This window comes from Ambystoma mexicanum, chromosome 3p (genome assembly GCF_040938575.1).
Source record: "Ambystoma mexicanum isolate Mex_15411 chromosome 3p, UKY_AmexF1_1, whole genome shotgun sequence".
Classification (NCBI taxonomy): Eukaryota; Metazoa; Chordata; class Amphibia; order Caudata; family Ambystomatidae; genus Ambystoma; species Ambystoma mexicanum.
This window is the reverse complement of record NC_090925.1, coordinates 1,143,920,296-1,143,942,320: the sequence shown is the minus strand read 5'-3', so window position 1 is coordinate 1,143,942,320 and position 22,025 is coordinate 1,143,920,296. Positions and strand designations below refer to the sequence as shown.

Sequence of the window (22,025 nt, the reverse complement as noted above, 5' to 3'; positions counted from 1 at the left end):
TTGTGTGACAGATTACTTCATATACTTTATTTTCTACAACATCATCAAGTGTTGCTATCAGAGAAAGATCTTACAGAAATAGTCATTTAGGGTTTCTCTTACGTCATTGATACATATTGGCATCAGAGAAATTCAACATCAAATCTACATAACATTGAAATACATTTTCCAATGTGTGTAACATTCTTATATATATATATATATATATATATATATATATATATATATATATATATATATATATATATATATATGCATATGGTCCAGCTAATCTTTTATTGTAGGCATATATGAAAATGCCAACTGTGGTGGGTTACATTTAGAACCTATAGGTTTGGGATTAGGGGAGTCGCACTTTAATTTTGGAGAGCACACAATAAATAATCTAGCACACAACCTAGGAACATAAAATTGTCATTTTATGTAAGGACAGGAACTATCCCCCCAACTCTACTTTGCAATTCAGACCCACCTAATACAAGGTCCTCTCCCTTCTGCACAGTGTCTTGAAGAGGTTTACATGGATCATTTTAAGTTGAATAATTGTCTAGGGAATGAAAATGGACAAGCCATCTCCCTCTCACCCATCTAGAATAATTTGGATTCTCTGGAGTCTTTCTCTGGCTTTCATAAGTAACAAACTACCCACTGAAATCCTGCTGAGGTTTGTACACTGGTCTGCAGTCACAGAATACTCATGTGAAAACATAGGGTTTATTTTAAATGTGTAAAGTAAGGAAGGATACCTCGGGGGCAACATGTTTGTCTTGGAAGCAAGACAACTCAATGCAACTCAGGTTTGAATCCCGATCCCGCGCTTAGAAACCACTCTCTGGTATTAAGCATGTTAAAAATGAACAATAAAATAAACAAATACTTTCAAAAGACAATGTGCATTTTGTACAGAAAAAGATATTCTTCTAGTTAAAATCATTTGTCCATTTACTGTGGCTTTCGTCAGAGAGAAAAGTATATTTCATGCTGAAAAACAATTCAGTATTCTATTTTACATCAGTCCCTCAGTGACTTCCCTTTAAGTTCTTCAATACTTTGGTGGGCACATATATCTAATGGCATTGATGCTTTTATACTCCCTTCTGGGGTTTTCTTTTGATACACATTACTGGCATGGCCTCTCACAGCTCCAGTCAACTTTCACCCAGTCAGGTAGGTCCACCGGTCACTGCTTACAGTCTCAAGGAATCATGTCCTAAGTAGGCAAAGTCTGATTCGAACTTCCTCTAGATGGGTTAAAGGAAGTTCTCCCATCATTTCAGGGTATTAAATCACTTCAGCACTTCTCGATTTAGGTAGGGATTGCCCATATGCAGACTTTCCTGAACCAAAGGTTTCTCTATTTTCTGTAGTTTTTGGAAATCTTCCCATGCCTTGTCACCTGACATCATTGTCCCTTACGAGGATGACACTACCAGAGAATGCCCTCTCTTATTTAATAGATCCAGAATATTTTAGACATGTGACAAGGGTTAGTTCTGTACAACTTTGGACTCAAATCCATATTTCGGCCAGTACCATGGTCCTGAATTTTCCCCATTATTAATGCAAACATTTCTTTGGATCTCAGAGCAAGCCTGGATTGTTAGACATGTTATACACTTCCATATCGTGTAAGATGACAAAGCAATTACAATCATACATTTTATTAACAATTGATTAACATATCTTTCCAGGAGACCAAATCATTGTGAAGTTACAAAGTAAAATGTAAATGAAAGCTGCATATAAGTGCAATTGTAAAATAACTATGAATTGTGCTTGTGTCATGTTGTCCAATGAGGTTTAATTTCAGCTTAACCATTAACTCGAGGCTGAGTTGTTTTCCAAGCCATCCACTAACTGGTAGATGTAACTAGTGGTTGATCTATTGCTTTGTAGAATAATCAGATCCCCTCCAAAAAGGCCGGGCAGAGGTCACATGATGCTCATGACATAGACTCAGAACAACAAACAGAGAATTTTGGAATGTGTAAATCCAATGTTTATCTCTATAATTTTCCAAAGTAATACTTTATTTGTGTAGGTGCAGTTATCTTAATGGGCTTCTCATAGGGATGAAATGCCTGGGTTTAACACATGGCTGGCTCATTAAAAAAACAATGGACCTCCTGAAACTTGCAAAACATGTATTTGAAAATAGATGTTCACTCCTTTTCATTTTTAAAGGAATCATGCATTCGAGAAATAGTGTCAAATGGTAATTCTTTTCTGCCTCCATGTATTTGAATAGAAGTCTACTTAACACATAGATTATTTATTGCACTCACAATGCAGTGTGAATTCTGAGTGCATTTTTGAAAAGCGCTCAGTTTTAACTTTGTCATTATTTAAAAACAAACTTGTATGTGAAAGCATATCTACGAAACAACAGTGCATTTTGTAAATCTGTTAGTGTTATGGAAGGAAAAGTTATAGAAAGCTGCCTATTGATTTCCATGTATGCTGAATGAGGGGCACATCACTGAAGTGAAATAAATTTAAATATACAATGTATTCAAACTTAATAAGAGCAGGGTTAAGTTTCTTTTAGGGTGGGATACAATTTTCTTCACTGTGGTGCACATAGCTGTGCTTTTTTAATACTCCTACCTCTATTTTCACAATAGAAAGGTACAATCCAAGCACATTCTGTTTAGTTTATTAAAATGGGATTCAATCTTCATTAAGTGTCGAGATACAAGCAACTTAATTGACTGTGAATATGAATATGAAAGACAAACACATTTAAGGTGCATTAAAAGAATTGCAGAAACCCACATTTCATCACCAAATATTTCAACAGGCCGACAGGCAGCATCAGCAGAAACATGGATTATTTTAATACAGCTGTGAAGAAATTGCTCAGGACTCCAGAATAATCTCCCTATCTCAGAATGTAATCACTGAGCACAGGCACCTCCGGGTTTTGATGCAGTTTGACACAATTAATCTCACATATAATAGTCAACCGAGATGGATGACCCACATGGCACAGACCACCTCCTCTCTGGGAGCTTTCAATCACACATAATGGTACTAAAACTGCAGACTCAGGAGTCACATGGTATATATTGCAGTTCACAGGCAGATAAACCTGGAGTGTGTAGTAGGTATACCTGCACCTTGGATGATGGCTTACTTCATCCTTGCACAGTCTTATGGGCATCAATAGAAACATAGTGTCCTAATTGATGGACACTCCCATCTACTGCACACCATTCGAGCTGAGAAAAACTCAATCAAAATGTTATATTAACCTTTACATAAACATGTGATCAATAGATTTTTTATTTTATCTGGTTTTATATATTTATAAAAAGTAAATCAACAACGTTTCTTTAGTTTACGGATTTCATAGGGCTAAATAATAATAATCAAACATGGTGAAGATTGATGTAATGGCAATACAACATCACCTTAGTCTTTCATTGAGGATCATGGAGGTAGTCTGTTCTTTGGGTTGTGAACTTTTCCTGATAGAATGAGAAGAGGTTATGCAACTAATACAATATATACATGTAGAGGCTGGAATATCTATTTCATACCTTTATAGTGACCATCTTCTATTGTTTAGTTATCAGCTGCGGTGCCTACCTTACAATGGAGGACAATGAAATTATATTCGGTTCCCCAGGGGCATCTTAGTCATCTGTAGCGCATCACATATGGTTCTCAGTGGGTATATACAAGATTTTATCTGCTACTGTGTGAAGGGTGGGTGAGTAAATCAAACATAAACAATTCGATAAGGAGGTGTGTAAATGCTCACTTAATGGTGATATCACTTGGAATTGATGGAGCATGATGTCCAAAGCGGTTAATGGAATCAGGATTATGGGCACCCATGCACTTGCAAACCAATTGGAGTTTGATCCACACCACCATTCTTTAACATGGCTGCAGTTTTTATGTCATTGCCACAATTATGCCTGATGTCGGCACCATCTGAGGCTCATGTATATCCATGGACCTAAAGTAAAAGGCCTACACAAGCTGCAAACTACTAAAACTAAAAGATACATGAAACGGGTTTAAACTGATGAGATCAATGTTTAGGGATAGAGTCTCGAAGAAAATGTTGGTCCACTCATTTGAGTTCTGGGTTTAAGAAGTGGACAATAACGTGCTTTATGCATGAAGGGTGTGCAAAATTCCAACAGGCCAAAGTGGATCCCAATTCACAACACACAATAGTACCAGAGGTCTTCCAAGACCCTCGGCAAAAAAAGATCTGCAGTAAAAGGAACAATGATGATTTACTTGGACATCGAAGAAGCCTTCTACATACAACAATCAAGAGCTGGTGTCCCTTTCATCAGCTGCACTTCACTACGCATGAGTATTACAGACACACACACCTTCTGTTCTGTTCTTGGAACTATATAAGTTACATCTGAGAGGCATTGCTTTATCAGCCTTCAGCGGACACTGTAGATCCCATCATCAAGATCACTGACAGTAAACTACTCATGCCAACTCAATGCTTCATTGTGATTGATTCAAATACGAGTCTTTAAAATCTAGCTGTTTAATATAGAAAAGAGCGTGCTTGAAAGGGGATGCATCCATTGATCATATTACATCCAGTTTAAGAGTATTCCGGTTATGTACTGATCAGCCTACATATTGATATAATTCAATGTGCTCCAGGTTCCACAGTAATGTCCATATAACAATTTGAACTTAGCAAATAAGAAACCATTGTATATTCGATGAAGCACTGTGGTGGTGCACTAAGACTTTAAGACTGTTATGTCTGTTTCCACCACAAATTATTATTCCTACTTAGGTAGATGAAAAGAGAACAATAAATGCTTTAGTATCTTTTATCTCTGTTTTTCAATTTTGTGTATAGTTCCCATATTGGCCAATCCCTATTTGTTTGACTTTTCAATATCTGACATGACAAGTTCAGAGCAGCAAACCACACATGAATTCTCACCAAATATGTTTTGGTGGCTAATTTGTACAATTTTACAGTGGTGGTACCCTAACACAGGATAAGCTCTCCTTTTCTGTGTTGTATCTCCACCTTCTTTCAGTTTTGAACTAAATATTCAAATTGTTATTTTCTGCCACCTTCCTGTTGCAGACTCCCTGGAATGATATGGCAGCTAATAGACCCTGTGCATTGATTGCAGCACCATGTTAAACGACTCTGCCTTTAATGTCACCTACTCAAAAAAATAATTGACATTTACACAGATATTAACTTATGCCCCAAGCAAAGTATAACTAACTAAGGACTATATATTCCCTGAATACTGTCTATTCTAGACACACTACATTTGTCACAATGGGCTGGAATTGCCATAAGCTTCCAATAACAAAGGTTTTCTTAAGCTTTTTGCCTACAAATCTTTATGATATCTTTACCAATTTCCTCAGGCACTTGAGGTATACTCAAAAATATGTACAGTTCTTTCTTATGTTGGCCCTTCCCCTTTTTTCTATCATTGCATTAGAATGGCCAGGAATATGACCAGGAATATAGATTTCTCAGCAAGATAACAGTGGGCATAAAAGGATCCCAATTACCCTAATCACAATAGCATTTATCCTCAACTACTACTACATATTAACTTTCCTTTTTCTTATTCTTTATGAACAAACTTTACTTTAGACATTCTTTCTCCCTGAGCTAATTTAAACCATCATGAAGAACATATTCTTTTTTACTACTAAAAGAGAGGATCTTGATTATACTTTCAGAAACTAAGCAGGTCAACCATTTCTTTAGTTTCACTAAGTTTAATTGAATCATGACAAAAATAAATGCTTTCCATATTCACCAATACATATTTTATCTTTTATTTCTTTCCCTTCTTTTATTTCTTATCTTTGTCAACAACCCAGAGCCCAAAAGAAGAGCCTCATAGGTCACTACACATTTTCAACTTCGCTGCAAAACATGTTTTGGTGTTAGTGTATGTTCTGATGACTATTATTTAAATGTTGGTATCAATCTGAATCACTAATGTTGGGATGCCAGGCAAAATGGTTCAGGCAGAGATAAACCTATTAGAATGCATCACAGTGTGAACAGGGTGAGGTTTGCACGTCAGTAGGCACACATATCACTTGTAGTAAGTTTTGACACATATTAGATACCCAAATATAGCAACACAGAAGTAGCAACACATATATTAATGCTGTGGTTGCAGAGGTTATAGATAGGGCAGTGTTATATGCCCTGTAATTAGGAGTTGTCAACACAGTTTTGTATTTCAGTGAGGTGCAAGGAAACAGCTGAATCAGGTGGGAGATGGAGTCAGTAAGGTACTGTAACAGGAACAAAGTCAGTGTGTTAATATGGCAGAAGTGCCACCATATTGGATTGCAAGGCCTAATACACGATGAACAGAATAGAACGCAAGCCTTGATGTGGAGCTCCGGCTCTGTTTAGCTTAGCCCCAAGATAAATTCCTTTTCCGACCCCCAGGATATAAGCCAAGGTCAGAGGTGCCTGCGATGCACAGATAAACACAAATTGTATCCAGCTGCAGGACCTTAATGAGATGGGAATGTAATGTTAGCTGTGGGGAGTATCAATAGGGATGCACCCTTTGAAGGACAACCCCATTCATTCATGCATTCATTCATTTTGTCATTTGTATTGCGCCTTTCACCATAATTATGGTCCCAACACACTGTTGGTTGAACACCCTTGCAGGGACCAAATCCAGATATGGGAAAAATGGGAGGTTCTGTTATATGTGTGTGTGCATTTCAGCCATTACAGTTATGAGAGGGTGGCCAAGGCCCTGCTAGTCACCCATGTCTGAATGGTAAGTGAATGGGTGGAAAGAAGGTCTACTATGAACTAAGCCGGTTGGTAGAGTTAAATTGGATAGAGATTATGTGAGGAGCTACCGTTTACATTTTTTGTAGTGATTGGAAGATTGATACTTATGGCAGAGCTGTTGTACAATAGTGTTTGTGTTGTATCTGTGTGCAGAGGTGTGTGGGAGTGAGGCCATGTTTACCGCTAAGTTACGAAGGTGCGGGGTGCGAGGGAAAAATGAGTTAGCTGCACAAACAACCATGTCTACCCCTGGATTAAATCTATGAGATGAGTAGGAATAGTGCATGAGATTTTTTGAAGCCAATGGATCAGGCAAAGATTTAGAGTACTACTGCCCTCACCCAAGGAGCGGTCATCCCATCAGATTTACAAGTAGGCCCATAACCAAAAGCAAATAAATCCCTGAAATTCAGACTAAAGAGTGTTGCCCTGGTCACGTCATTACTGGGTACCTGGGATCTGAAGGAGATGAGGGGGGAACCGTCTCTGGAATATTCCATGATTTGGGATAGGACGAGCAGAGTTGATGCCAATGCATACAGTACAAGGTCTGGGGTGCAGCTTGTGTGTGCCATGGTGTGTGGGTTAATGAGAAGGCCTATTGTCTTATCAAAGTAGAGTTGGCCTCACCAGTCTTCATTTGAATGAGACTAGGTTTGAGGTGCGCACATCACAGACAGTCCCAATGTATTATTGTTTCAATTTACTTATTAGCCAATCCCATACCTGGATTTAATGGTGACTATATAGTGGGCCACGCTAATTGGGAAATGGGTTTAGATAAGGTGTGGCCAATCACTCCAGGGAATATAGGGGTACTAGTTTGTTCTATAGGTGGTAGCCAATAAAGGTGGTGGGATAACATTATAACCTATGTATGCCGATTTGAGTGTTTCCGCTACATAACCTAAAACCTCTTGGGGTGTGGAGAGCTCTGTGTCAGTTCAGTTCTACTGCACCGTCTAAGACCTTTGTGCATGTAATAAACCTTGTTTTCCTTTGCAAAACGGTGCAGTGATCATTTGGTCTCTTGTATTGTTTTTACTGTATGGGTTTTGCATTGCTCTTCTTTTTACACTACCTGTATGTTCATGCATGACCAACCCTTGCTTGTTTATACTGTAAAACTATATGTACTATAGTTGTAAACACATATACTTAACATTAGGATGCTATTGCCAAAATCTGATTTGAAATAAAACAAACATCGTCCCTAAGTGGAGTGCATCTCTTCCCTATCTTGTTTGCATATATTGTTATTCATGTCCCACAAAATTGGGGACAGTAGGACTATAATTTGCATCACCCGTTTGACAGACTATGGGCATCATTACGAGGTTAGTGCTAGTCATGGCGCTATTAGCGCCATGACTAGCACCAATAATGGGACCGTGTCCGCCCTCGTTCAATGGGGATTTACTGATCCAGTCCGACCTTGGCGGGACCGGTAAATCCCCATTGTAAAAGCCATTCCCCATTCCCATTTGAGCCTCCATAGGGCAAAATGGGAAGGGAGAAGGCGTCAATAACGGTACTGCAAATTGCGGTACCGTTATTGACCCTGGTATCACTTAACGGGTCCCGTCTATAACGCCTAGTAAAACCAGGCGTTATGGGAGGGACCCGCTAAGGGACCTCAGAATAGGGCGCAAAGGGATTACCGGCACCAGTGTCATTACCGGTGCCCGGTATCCCTTTGCACCCACCTCAGAATGAGGCCCAATTTGTTGACATAGAAGCGGTAAACCTGATTCTACTGGTGACAGCACATTCATAGTGCTACATATTCAATCTTCATTTAAACACAAAATCCATGCAGAATAATATTTGGAATGTAAATATGTAGTATGCAGAAAAATGACTAATTGCGGGAGATAAGGCATATTTTACTACTTTCAAATGAATGATTCTACAGCAGTCCACATGAAGCAGGATCATGGAGGCATAAAATTAGCTCCTTCGTACAATGTTCATTCCTTGTGTTATGCATACTTTCTTTAAGACTCTATGTAATCCATCTATTTTGAAAGTTTTGTTTTAACAAACATACTATTTGTTATAAATAAATATATACATCATCCATTCATTATTTACAATGCATCTGTATAATTAAACACTTCGTGCCTGATTCATGGAATAACCCTCACTGAAAAGAGGGTACTTCTGCGCAAGTCCCTGTTCGTCGATACATGGAAAACAATGCACAGGGCTTGCCCGTGACTTGCAAGGAATCCATGCCGGTCCACCATGTCCCTCCGACTTGACGAATGCCTTGAGCGAGACTCCGAGAGAAGGGTGGCCCAGGCATGTGCAGCCCCCTAGAAAGGGGGCGGAGCATGCGGAATCAGAAAGAACAAGTGAAAATGCGGGCGTTATGAGGGAAGTTCCACCGTCAAACAATCGCACCGCCCATACACGCGCAAAACAAACGTATTCATGGAATTGAACAGGGAACGCTGCCTCATGAAAAATTATGCACAAATCTGGAAATGCCACGCGATAGCAGCTTAAACGTCAACCTCCACACTTACAAATGCAAAAAAGCATGTGCACGCAACAAACGCATGGATACAGCCATGGTGAATGCACCATTTGTTCCACCAATCATCCAGGGACACTGCAGGAGGAGGAGGATGGCCAGGGCCCAAATCTTCCACCCACGAATCAGCCTTTTTGGGATGCCTGATGACCAAGTCTATGGCAGGTATAGGTTTCCTCCCCATATCATCCTAGACGTGGTCAGGGACTGGGAAGATGACCTCACATCACCCACCATCTGCTCCCAAGCAGTGAGCCCTTTGCAAAAGGTGCTCATTGCTCTGCATTTTTTGGCCACTGGCCCATTTCAGAAGACCACCACCATAGTAGCTGGCATCTCCCAGGCCACGCAGTCTCGCTGCTTACAGGGGGTGTTGACAATAATAACTGCACGTCCTTCTGTCTGCTGACATATCTATGCCCAGAACACCGGCAGAAAGGCAAGCAGTGGTCCAGGATTTTTATGTGGTGGTGCACTTTCCAAAAGTGCTAGGTGCTGTTGATTGCACCCATGTTGCTCTTTATGTCCACCTAGAGCAACAGAGCATATCTACCACCACTCGCAAGATTGGCACTCCATCAATGTTCAGGTTGTGTGTCATGCCAAGGGCATCATTACTGAAGTGTATGCCAACTATCCTGGTAGCACACATGACAGTTACATCTTCAGGATGTCCTTGCTACACCGGGCCCTGGAAGCTGGGAAGCATGTTAACACATGGCTCATTGGAGAGTATGAATAGCCATGAACATGCATGCATTTTGCTCACAGACCAATAGACACTGTCAACAAATGACAATGACAGCCATTCCCACATCTACAGGGGACAGTACCTAACCTCTGAGCACGTACATGATGACACCCATACGCAACCCCAACACACCTGCCGATATTGTGACTCGTGGCATAGTGGAGCGCACATTTGTAGTGCTCAAGTCAAGTTTCCACTTCCTTGACCACTCTGGTGGTGTGTTGCTAGTATGCAGGATCATTGTGGCAGCACGTCTCCTGCACAATATTGCAACATGTTGTGGCATCCCGGTGGACATGGTGGTGGTACACCATCCACACCCACAGTCACACCACTTGGGGCACACAGAGAGGCTGCATGTACCCAGCTTTCAACTAAAATCCTTCCCTTTGGAGTGAACATGATCCCGCAAAATCCCAGGTGCCATTCAATTGTGACAATGGGCAAATGCACTGTGCCCACAAAACCACCCTGAGAAAGTGCCCTTGGAAGCGCAAATGTGTGTGCATTTTGTGTTTCATAAAGAAACACATTGAAGAGGGAGGACACCACTACCACCATGCCAACCATTCAATGAAATCACCCCTTTGGCACCAAAACCACCCCATATGTCTAATGTGTAGGCTGCGATAAATCCAGAAACATTTCAAACATTATGCCTGAGCTGCAAGCTATACATGGCCTCCAAAAGTAACATGTCCACAAAATACAAGAAGCACAATGTCATATTGATGCACACATATTCTCGAATGTGCATGATACGCACAAACATGTCCCTATTATGGGATGTTGAAAAGCAGTGCAGTAACGATCCACATGTGACAGAATCTGGCAACATGAACACAATAAACCTCATCTCAAAATAACAAATGACAAAGATGTATTTGACAATTGCGACAAAGAGGGCGGCACACCAGAATGGCCGCATCCAGACATTCAGCAACTAATGTAGCCATTCCATAAGGATCAAGATAAATGCACATCTATCCTGTCAAAAATCATCCAAGGAAATAGCCATAATTCCCTGATGGAACGATCTGCAGACAATACAAAAAAGAGAGTGTGCAGCCAACACATCCATGCACCCAAAAACTCAAGACCCACGTGCCCCCCTCAGTGACATACAACACATGCAAACAACCACTCACAAGACAACCATCAAAATGTGTTCCAGCACACATGCAGCAACACCTGCACACTGCATGTAATTCAAAAACACAAAACGCACACACTGAGCAACAACTCCCACATTGCCTGAACCCATGAATGACATGCAGCAAATGTGCATGTCAGATATCCCCATTCACAAGCTGAAGGTACATACACATCACACGCATCAGTCAACATGCTGCATGAACATGAGAAAACATCACATATGCAGATAATTGAGCCACCAAAAAAGTAAGGACACCCCTGGAATACAGGCAATGACACGACAGTGCATGCCACCACCAGCATAGAATTGGGATAGTGCAGTGAACACAGTCATGGGAGGATAAATGCATGCAAAAGGTAGGATGCAATGGAAAAGTGCAAGGTCAATGCACACTTCATTGTGACAGCATACAATTGGTTCAATTGTGCATTCAATTCAAGGCATCTCTAGCATGCACCGAACTGCGGTCAACTTGAAGCTGCAAACACCATGGTGCAGCATGCATGGGACATGCATGTGAAAACACCAACACCACACAACGTTGTGTGCCAGTTCACAACATAGCATCCAAAAAAGTGCATCAATGGTTCCATGGTTGTGGATCGTAACTGGGGCTACAAACCATAATTGGGGAACCCTGACCAAGAGAGGCCAAATGTGTCATCAAACCATTACTCCACAAACATTGCAAGGGATGTGAAGTGTCACTCAGTACACATGTGCAAAGTGCAATGAGACACACACCAGCACAACCATCAACCATCAACACCTGTCAGAGGCCACAAATAGCTGGCCCTGACAGTCACTCCCACCGACCCAAGAAAGGCCCACACAGTTGAAACTCCCACAATTAGGAATTTGAAACCTGTGGCCCCACCAATCCATAGAAACAACACTATGCCCACACCTATGACCAGAACCACACCAGGTGACACAGCACCCATTAAGTAGTACCAGTGCCCCACAAGACAAGTCATCCCCAAGCGATCACTCCCAGCCAAACACCAATCAAGTGTTTGTAAATGCTCTTCACTTACCTGCACAGAGTACCTACCTGCCTTGCATACGATGCAACCGCCCGGGAGCCACATACCCTAAAATCAATGACATGCATAGTAATAACAGAAAGAACATGCACATACATACAACACATGAATGGAGCATGAAAATATGTTGAGACCACCCACTGCAGAAGGACCACAGGGTTCAAGAGGGTGACAGGACATAGATTGTGATCTGCCTATGAGTGCAGCGCAGCACAACAGAGAGAGAAAGTGACAGTGAGAGGGAAGGCCAAGTTAAAAACACATCAAGGAGTACACAGCATGGATTGGAGATGCCCAATGGCATGCACTACACCACAGTAGTTACGGGCATAGCTGAATTGATCGAGGGAGGAAGATAGTGATATGAGTACCACTTAAAAAAACATTCTGGCATGCTAGCATGCGAAGCACATATATAGGAAACGCCCACATGCACCAAACACAAGGAACAATGACGCATGCCAAACATGCAAAACAGTGCTCATGCTTACTCGCTGACTTAGCCGGCGTGGTGTGAATCCCGCATCACCTTCACCAGTAGCTGTGCGTCGGAAATTAGTGACAGGAGTGCCAGTTCCTGGCGAAGCGCATGGGGTGCATGGACGTCAAAATGTGCAGGGTGTCTCCCCCGTGACAGCCGTCAACGCCTCATTACGGTTTACTGAAACAACATGGGACAAGACATTACAACCGGCATAGTGAAGTACCATTCAAACAGCACACATGTGCGAGTAAACACAGAACCTATAGTTACCTGAACATGCCATCCTGAGCATCACCATGAAATCATGCCAGTTGACCTCACTCTGCATGCCTGCATGTCCACCATTGCAATCGTCATGGCCTTGAGGGCCACTGCACAACTCAAGTAAAAAATGAAACACAAATAAATACAAATAAATCAGGAAAGAGCAACTTAAAAATAACATGCCAACATCTGGGCCTGGGGTCCACAAAAGGGCCAACAAAAAAACAAAAATGTCCATCATGGACAGGGGGTGTCCACCCTGGAGGGGGAGGGGCAGGATGCATGTCAGTGCCCACATGGGTGGCCGTCCACAACAAAAAACTCCCGGATCACATGGCTAGAGCCGACCGGGAGGCATGTCTGTGCTGGCAACCCTTCTGAAGGTGGAACTGGTGGTGGAGGCTGACCACGCAGTGCCCTGGCCGGGACCTCAGTGGCAGCCGCCATGTGTGACACTAATGAATTCACCAGCAGACTGAGGGCTTGGAAGTCACTATGCACAAACTCACGGCTGCACAGAGATCCTCCGAGATTGTCTGTCTCAGAACTAACACCTCATGGCGGAACAGTCTTCTGGTGGATGCATGTTCCTCATGGATTGCAGCCCTGTGGGCCAACAAGTCATGCCTCAGGGCATCCCTGTGTGCCTGACCCTCTGCAGGCAGGGATGCATGCAGACACTGCAGATCTGCCCATCGGCCCCTAATGTTGGCCCCTATGTGCAGCCTTTGGGAGTGGTATGTGGACCATATGACCTGCAGCTGTAGCTCCACCTGTGTTGCTGGTGGGATCATGGAAGTGCCACCCTATCCATGCCCTTAGCCAAACTCTCAAAGGCAGCACCCTGTCGGTGTGCAGAACACAACATCTGCTGCTCACACACTGTCTGACCAGCTTGCTCACGTTCCCCACGTCTGCAGGCCCATCCCTGCCTGTTTCAAGGGAGCATGGACCTTTCTGTGATGCCTCTGTCCTTAGGTGCTGCTAAGCAACACTCCCTTGGACAGCACCCATCACCAGAAACCAATACAGGGTAGGGTGACCTTGCAGCTGTAACCAACACAGATGGGGGTGCCACCACTGACTGGCATTGTGAAGGCACCTGAACCCCTGCAGACTCACAGGCCCCAACTGCTCCACCCATTGTAGACTGCATATCCGGTTCAGCATCAGAGCCAGTAGAGTGAGAAATGTCTGCAGCACAGCTCAGGATGGTCTGTAGCACCAGTGGGTTCTCACAGCCTGCCACAGCATGTCCTCCACTGGTGGTCTGAAGCACCACAGATGCTTCTTCATCCTCCTCCTCTGCATCTGGTGCATCCTCACCTGCACATGGACAGAAAAACACACGTGAAGTCATGTGCAACATGTCTACAGTAAACATTTGTATCACATACCTTTCATGCAACAAAATGCAGGGCATGTCACCATAAGAAACATGGCATCCACACACTATGCACAACAGGCTATCTGAGCATGTCATATGCAGACTGTCAACAAAATCCCCTGCTCAGGCATATGCTGCCAGTGGACACATTGCCAACCAACGGGGTCATTAAGAAGCATGTTGTGGCCCATGGTTCCACAAACTGTTGACTAAATGTCATGAGTCCCGGGGGTTGGAGGATGTTTACTCGATGGAGAAGCTGACTCTATTAATTTACCCTTCACGTTCTTCTGCGTTCTCCCAGATGTGGTATAGTCTTTTATCAACGTGTCCGCCGCCAGTTGGCATTCAGCCATTCAGCTACCGGCGGCCGATGCGTTGCAACTGTGTAGGTTTCCTTGCTTTGTTCCTATGCTCCAGGTATCATTTCCCTCTGCAGCAATCTGCTTTCTGTCCATTTGCCTCCCCTGTCCCTGCCTCTTTCTGCTTCCACTTTTTCTTTGTTAGGATTGGATCTCGCTCCGGCAACCCTTTCTCTCTATCTCATCTGTTTTCCAGCTCCTCGCCTTTTCTTTGCTTTCCCCTGCTGCTTACCCTCACCTTTCCTCTCCGTCTTCCTCGCACTCTGCCTTTCTTCTGTTCTCCACTCCTCTCCATCTGGCTGTTATTCTTCCAGACTTTGGTCTGCTCTTCCCTTCCTCTTTTTTCATCAGGGTGTTTCACATCCGGTCTGGCCACGCTGTGGCGCACTCTACCTGATTCCTTTTGGTCTCGCTGGCGCTTCTGTTGCTGCCTTTCTCTCTGCTACCTCTACCTTTAGTTTCTTGTGTTTGTTCCGTATTTGGTACGATTAGTGTGCTTTCCCTGCTGCAGTGAGCTTTTTGGGTCCTCCCTGGGGCCATTGTCTTTTGGCATAACCATTCCGTGCGCTCTGCTAAATTGGTGGAAGGTTTGGTATTTGGGTGATCTTCTCCCACTGCAGTTTCTCTCCACTCCACTTACCTCGGATCCATTTCCAGTCAGACCCCTTTGGTGCACCAGCTCTACTCTGCCATCCTCCGGGGGTTTTTTATGCCAAAAGGCTTTTTCCACACGCAACTGGCTGTCCCGGGAGCGAGGTCCCTTGTCTGTCTGATCTAGCAGGCAAGGTGGCTTTGTTTCCTTGGCAGACCCTACCTTCTAAAAAAAGGGAGACTTCCACCAGAAGAAAGAAGAAGATTCCTTCTCCGGAACCCAGTTTATCAGTTGAGGAGGAAGAGGGGGAATTCGAAATCGAGTCTTCTGCTTCTGTGGAAAGCGAAATTGACACTAATACAAGAGAAATGGGCATGGACATGTTTCCTCAGTGACATGCAATTACATCACATGGAAACAGGCAGACACACATATCCACATCCAAGTCTGCATCTATCACATTCCACACCAGTGTTGTCTTGGTACAGGGACGGTACACAATGGCAACATGCCGTAAGTCATTGAAAAGGGAAACAGTCCCAGGTGATGTATGGCTGTAAAAGTACCATTTAGGCAAGGTCCATGAAGTGGAGAGAGTAAGTCAATGTAGTTGTAGATGGGAACAAGGTACAGGGACCCACAAGAGGAAGCGGTGCCTGGTCCCATGGCATGTGGGCTGAGTGTGGGAGGTAACAGGGAGCAGACATCACAGCAATTTGCCTCAGGAGTCATTGCCATGGGGGCAGCGGGGATGTGCACAGTCTGGACATATGCACACTCACTCAGGACATGCCATAATGCGTGATGGATGTCATTTTGGATGTTCTATGTGGCATGGCAGCACATATGTACATTTTTGAAAATAGATTCAATACCCTGTATGGCATGAAGTATAACTAGGATTTCAGACACATGAACATGTCTAGCAGAGCAGAGTCCCTCACATCAAGGATGCATCAAACAACTGTTCACGCTGTGGTATCATGTTCTAGATGTTGGGGGTATGTCACACCATTAATTTGTTACCAAACACACCTTGCCCCCTGGCCAGTAGATGTAGGCACTGCAGATGATAAACTTTTTATTTTCTAACTCCTTATTCTTGGGATAATTTCACAGTAATCATTTCCAATAACAGAAATGAAATGATGTGAAATGGTAGGTCCGGGTGCTTTCTCTGATGTTTCGAGGTTCTTCCTTCAAAGTGCGGTCCATTGGCAAAATCGTCATGGCGCTGCGGAACAGATTATTTAGTTCCTAGGCTGTATTTAGATGGCCCTTTCCTCTGTATGCCAAGTTCAAGAATGCCTGTAGATATCATAGTTGTAAAATAGTGAACAGATATTGTGAAAGGTTTTGAATTTAGCAAGAAAGTCAACATGATTGAAAATCAATTCCCCTCTTGAACTCTGTAATTTAATGAGTGGTTCTGCCAGTATTTACTATGAGGATTTCGTTGATGGCTTTTGGCTGGGAACTTTGTATTGTCTGACTTCCAATCCAAGCAAAGAGCTCTTGCTGGACCTCTTGCTGCAAAGGGTCACAGTGGTCTCCTTCTGTGAATGCCTGTTTCAAATCCTCTAGCTCCAGGGCGAGTTCTCCTGGATGAACAGTTTTCTAAAAGGAAATGGTAACAAATGCATGTCATCTCAATGTATCCTACACAATTCTGCCCCATGCAAATTGCCAACACAATTAGAAGACCGATATGAGCAGAAGAGTTAGTGCTCACACATGTTTCTTAAGAGCTTGGTGATGTACTAAATTAGCATCGCTGGTTACATTTGAAAACAACACTTAGCATCTATGAATGCAAGAGAATTGTGTTCCATGTTAAATACGAAGACAAGTCACTTCTTCAATCCACAAACTAATGTGATATTGTGTATTTCTTCTTTTTCTTCTGCAGTGCCACCAGTGATTCGAGTGTACCCTGAGACTCAGGCTCAGGAGCCCGGAGTATCGGCAAGCCTCAAATGTCATGCAGAGGGGATCCCCAGCCCGAAAATCACTTGGTTAAAGAATGGCATTGACATTCTACCAAAGCTCTCGAAGCAGCTCGCCCTGCTAGGTAAGCTTCTGGACTGCGGTCCCGCAGAGATAACCAATTCACGATGGAGACAGTTGCTTGACACCAAACAGCCTATACACATTGGTCTCAAGCTTGGATTTCCCTTTCATTCAATCATACATTCTTTATTTGGTGACAGTTCAATAATGTTTCATGTAACTAGGTCAGAGCTTGCAGTAAATGTATTCTGTAATAACAGTATTGGTATAATTGACCTAAAAATATTTGACCAATTCAATTTGATTGAATTGTTTTGACCTTTTTTAATGTATATATATATGGGGTGGGTCAGGCTAAAGATTATGTTGAGTTGATGGGAAGTGGTGGGGGTTGGTGGGAGTGTCCCCCCGCATTTTAGACTGAAGAAATCGATCACATGTGGTCCAAGTCGCACTCAAGCTTCCCACATCATCCTGCACATACATCACACACATATACACACACACAGACACACACGCGCATGCACTCTTCTAATATATTGATTTTCTGTCTTTGATTTTGCTTCTACGAAATAATTGATGTTTTGCAGAGTAGGTTATACTGAAGCGTACGCCTTTTAGAACAGGAAAGGTGACCAGGTTCAGGGAAAGAACAGTGCAGGGCAAAAAGACATCAAACAACAGACAGCCCAAACAAGGGTCTCACATTGACACATGCCCTTCTGGAAATATCCCGAGTTGTCAATAACTCAAAAAATATATTGTTTATTTCGACTAAAGATCCTAAACTGTGTTGTGTGTGCCAGCGTGCTCTATCAGCCATATCCAGTGAGCTCCTATTTAAGTTGTGTTTTATAAATACGACACAATTTTACTGCAATCCTTATATTCCAAGGCAGCTAATGGACATATGTAGGCAATGGATACTAAAACCAGGGGTAAGATCCTATAAAAAGTTTTTTTTTTTTATCAGCACGTCCGAGAAGTTGCTAGGTGGATGAAGGGTACATGAAGGTCAACACTGTGATCGCACATCGGCCGAGGAGTGCTCTCCTGTTGTATCGTACACCTACAGCCAGTTCTTGCATTTCAGCCAATAGCACCTTGCAATCTGTGACCTGCAGTTGCTGCCCCATTCTACATGTGCTGGCAACCAAAGTGCAGTTAGCTACAAGGGATAAAAGCGACACACATGACTTGTGGGCAATCAGCAACTACCGGATGGAACTTTGAGGGAGCCACCACCGCTGGCTGCGCTCGGCTTGAGCCACAAAAGAAGGCCAGATAATGTTCAGTTAGGTCTTTCGTGGTTAAGCAGGAAGATCTTGGCAGCAGCGTGTTAACTGTTTACTGCTGGGAAACAATAGAAATGCCAGGCTACTACTGATGAAGGGTTGCTTCATGTTGCACCTAATCTCATGAACCTGTCACAAGACAATAGATTGAGGATTTGTTTCCAGTATGTGTGCATTCAATATTGCATGCATCAATTTAGAGATGGTTAATAGGCGCTGATGGGGCAAGACCAAGAAATCCAACAAAAAAAATGCTGCCCTAATTTCTTCACTCGTTGCATAAAACAATGCAAGGATATGAACAGCGCTGACTATAAAGCATAATACATTATGTGTGTTTAAATCAGCGGATTCACAGTGCATATGGATACATTTTGATATCACGTGTATGATGTCAGGAGGGTACCACTCTCCATTCAACTCTCTCGTTCACATTAGCAAAAAAGGTACAAGGACGCACCCATTGGTTGTGCACGTTTTTAGAATGACACAACAGTTGATATTACTGTGTATCTGCCCCATGCTCTAAAAGATCGTATTGGCTCGTCTGCGGCACTGGACAGTTAATACTGGTCCCAGTATTTAGTTATCAAACAATGGCAACATTGGAAAATGCCTAGTGATGATAATGAGAACACATTTTGGAGTGAACAACAAAGCACAAGTTAAGTATATGGCCAAGCTGATATGTGAGTTAAAGATCTCGACAATACCCCCAGCCCCATCTCCAGAATCCTCTGTTTGTATGGAATGGTGGGGAAACGAGGAGAAAGCTCTGGCAATTGAGTATATCCTTAGTTTGAGGTCAAGGCTGTAGGAAATCCACCAAGTCAAAAGAATCAGAATTCTGGTCTAACCCCCTTCAAGGCCACACAAGCCTTCTCTGCACCCCGAGCACCCACACGAATCACCACTGCGATATGCTACCATGCTTGCCTCTATATATCACCAATCCTTGTGTTACCTGGCAACGAGCTGCAGGGGGCAGGACTCAGTGACAAAAAAAATAAATAATCAATGTAGAATGACAACTCAAAGACTTCTCAGAGCGTTCTTTCTAAATCAAATATTCATGCCCCTGCCACACACAAGGGCGTGCAGGGGCTGACAGGCACGTTGAGTGTGGTAAGTGTTATTTTGTGTGTATCCTGTGTGGGTGTATCTGTTTGTGTGGAAGAGGAAGGGGGATGTTTGTGGTGGGGAAGGTAGTGGTGGGAGAGCAAGTAAAAGTGTGTTTGCATGTGTGAGTGGTGGAGGCTGAGGGGAATGTGTTGGCCTGGTGCGGAGTGTGGCTGGGGATGAAAGGAGGTGTTCAGGGGTGAAACCCCCCGATTTCATAGAAACCACACCCACATGGAAGAGTGCAGGTGTGGTGGCGGGCTCATCTTCCAGGGGCCTTGGGGGCTTCTCAGTGTGGTATTTTGGCATATTGGAGGCCACACAAAATTGGCCAATATAAATTTGTATTTTTTGTGTTCGGCATTCAAAATGTGGAAATATCACATAGAACCATGCCAACTCCCACCCACCACTTTCTGGTGGGTGCGAGTTGGCACTGGGTTCACCAAATGCACTGAGAATAGTTCAGTCCTGGAGAAATACCTGAAGAACTTAATAGATTCCTACCCTGATCCTGGATCAGCTACAAAGTGAAGTAGATAATGGTGGTGCAGGTACCCTGACACTACTAGATATATATGCCGCTTTAGACACCCTCAATTCCCACCTACTGTTGACTTGTTTCAAGGCTTAAGGTTTTCCTGGGAACATCTTTAAGTAGATTGAATATTTTCTAAACAACTGTTACTAGACAGTCCACTTATGTGATTTTAGGTCTGAGCCAAAACACCTGAGTGGGAATCCATAGGGCTCAGTGCTGCCCCCCTTCTTGTTAACCCGTTGTTCAACCTCTAATGGATCTGATCCAACAAAGTGGACTGGTCTTTGCCAGTTATGCTGATGGCACCCAGATGCTAGTAAAATGATCATCCAATAGAGACAATAACTCACCCATGGGCAGAGACCGTGTGTCTTCTATAAAGTCACTGATAGATAATTACTTCTGGAAAAGCAATCTGACTTAAACATAAATACTAACTGTAAATGTTACCATGAATCCTTGGAATTATCCCATTTGATCATCAGGATCTGGGCCTTGTTCCTCCCCAGGTAAGTCAGTCCAGAAACTGGGTGTGATAATGGCCCCTGATCTCTCGCTACATTTACAGGTAGCCTCAAAAGTGAAACATTGATCGTTCATTAGATGAGCTTACAAAACATAATTCCATTTTGTGACTTCCCCCATGAGATTGCTGACATAAATGCTTTCATTTCCGTCACGACTGGACATCAGCAAAAGACTTCATTGAGATATCTCTGCCAAGCAACTGACTCACCTTGAAAGGGTCCGGAACATGGCTGTGTCACAGATGGCACACAAACACTGAGTCACAGGAACAGTCCAAGGATTTGTTTTAGGTGTGTTGGCCCTAGAGCTGGCCCTCTCTTCTTTGTCTTCCATGGGATTCATTCCCGAAACTAAGAGTCCATAACCTTACACACACTAAACCCAGGCCTAGGTGGAGGTTCCTGAAGAGGCAAATAAACACTGGCGAGCATTTGGGTACAGAGACATGGCTGAAGATAGGGGTCTGCAAATGGACATGCTGGCACATGAACATCCTGGCACATGTGGGGGAAACCAGGATTAGGTCCTGTTTGATTACTTAATTTCCTGGTCGTTAGGGCGGACTCTGGCTAGTGCATTATCTCTGAACACCCAGTGTGGGAATCCTCTGCCTTACCTGTCATATTTATAGTTGCATCGCATCTTGGTCAACTGATGTGTCAGCCTCTCTTCAAAATTAATGTGGCATGTGCCAAGGTGCAACTACCCTCAAAACTTGCAATGCCACCGCCCAACTGTTATAAAAGGTGCCTGCAACTCTTGGATCTAAAATGGAGTAACAATCTCCTGAGCACGTGAGTGCAAGAATTCCCTTCTTGCCATAGCATCCCACTAACAACAAAAAGAGACTGTGGGCTATTTTAATGACACAAGGGTTCTGCCCATAAAGCATTCAAAAAATCAAAACCAAAGAACCAGTGTGTCTTCTCCTTAAACACCTTTTGTCTCAAAGACTCCCTCCTTCCTCTCTTGTTCTAGGATACTTCCAGACCATGGACCAAATAGGTACTGGGTATCACACAAATGTGATTGTACAAAAAATGTTTTTATTATTTCATATATAACAATTTAACATTTTTCACAAGTAAACACATATATACTAAAACACAATTTTTACAACCCGGTGTGGTTAAAAACATTCACAATACG

At 43.1% G+C, this 22,025-nt stretch overlaps 1 protein-coding gene across 2 annotated transcripts in view; it reads left to right on the top strand.

Moving 5' to 3' along the window:
* The window catches only part of FSTL4 (follistatin like 4), a 2,447,383-nt gene that overhangs the window by 2,152,966 nt on the left and 272,392 nt on the right, over nt 1-22,025 (top strand). For both annotated transcript variants that reach the window (XM_069652538.1, XM_069652539.1), the window contains exon 9: nt 17,293-17,454. In XM_069652538.1, coding sequence (XP_069508639.1) covers nt 17,293-17,454 — 162 coding nt within the window. The remainder of the gene's footprint in view (nt 1-17,292; nt 17,455-22,025) is intronic.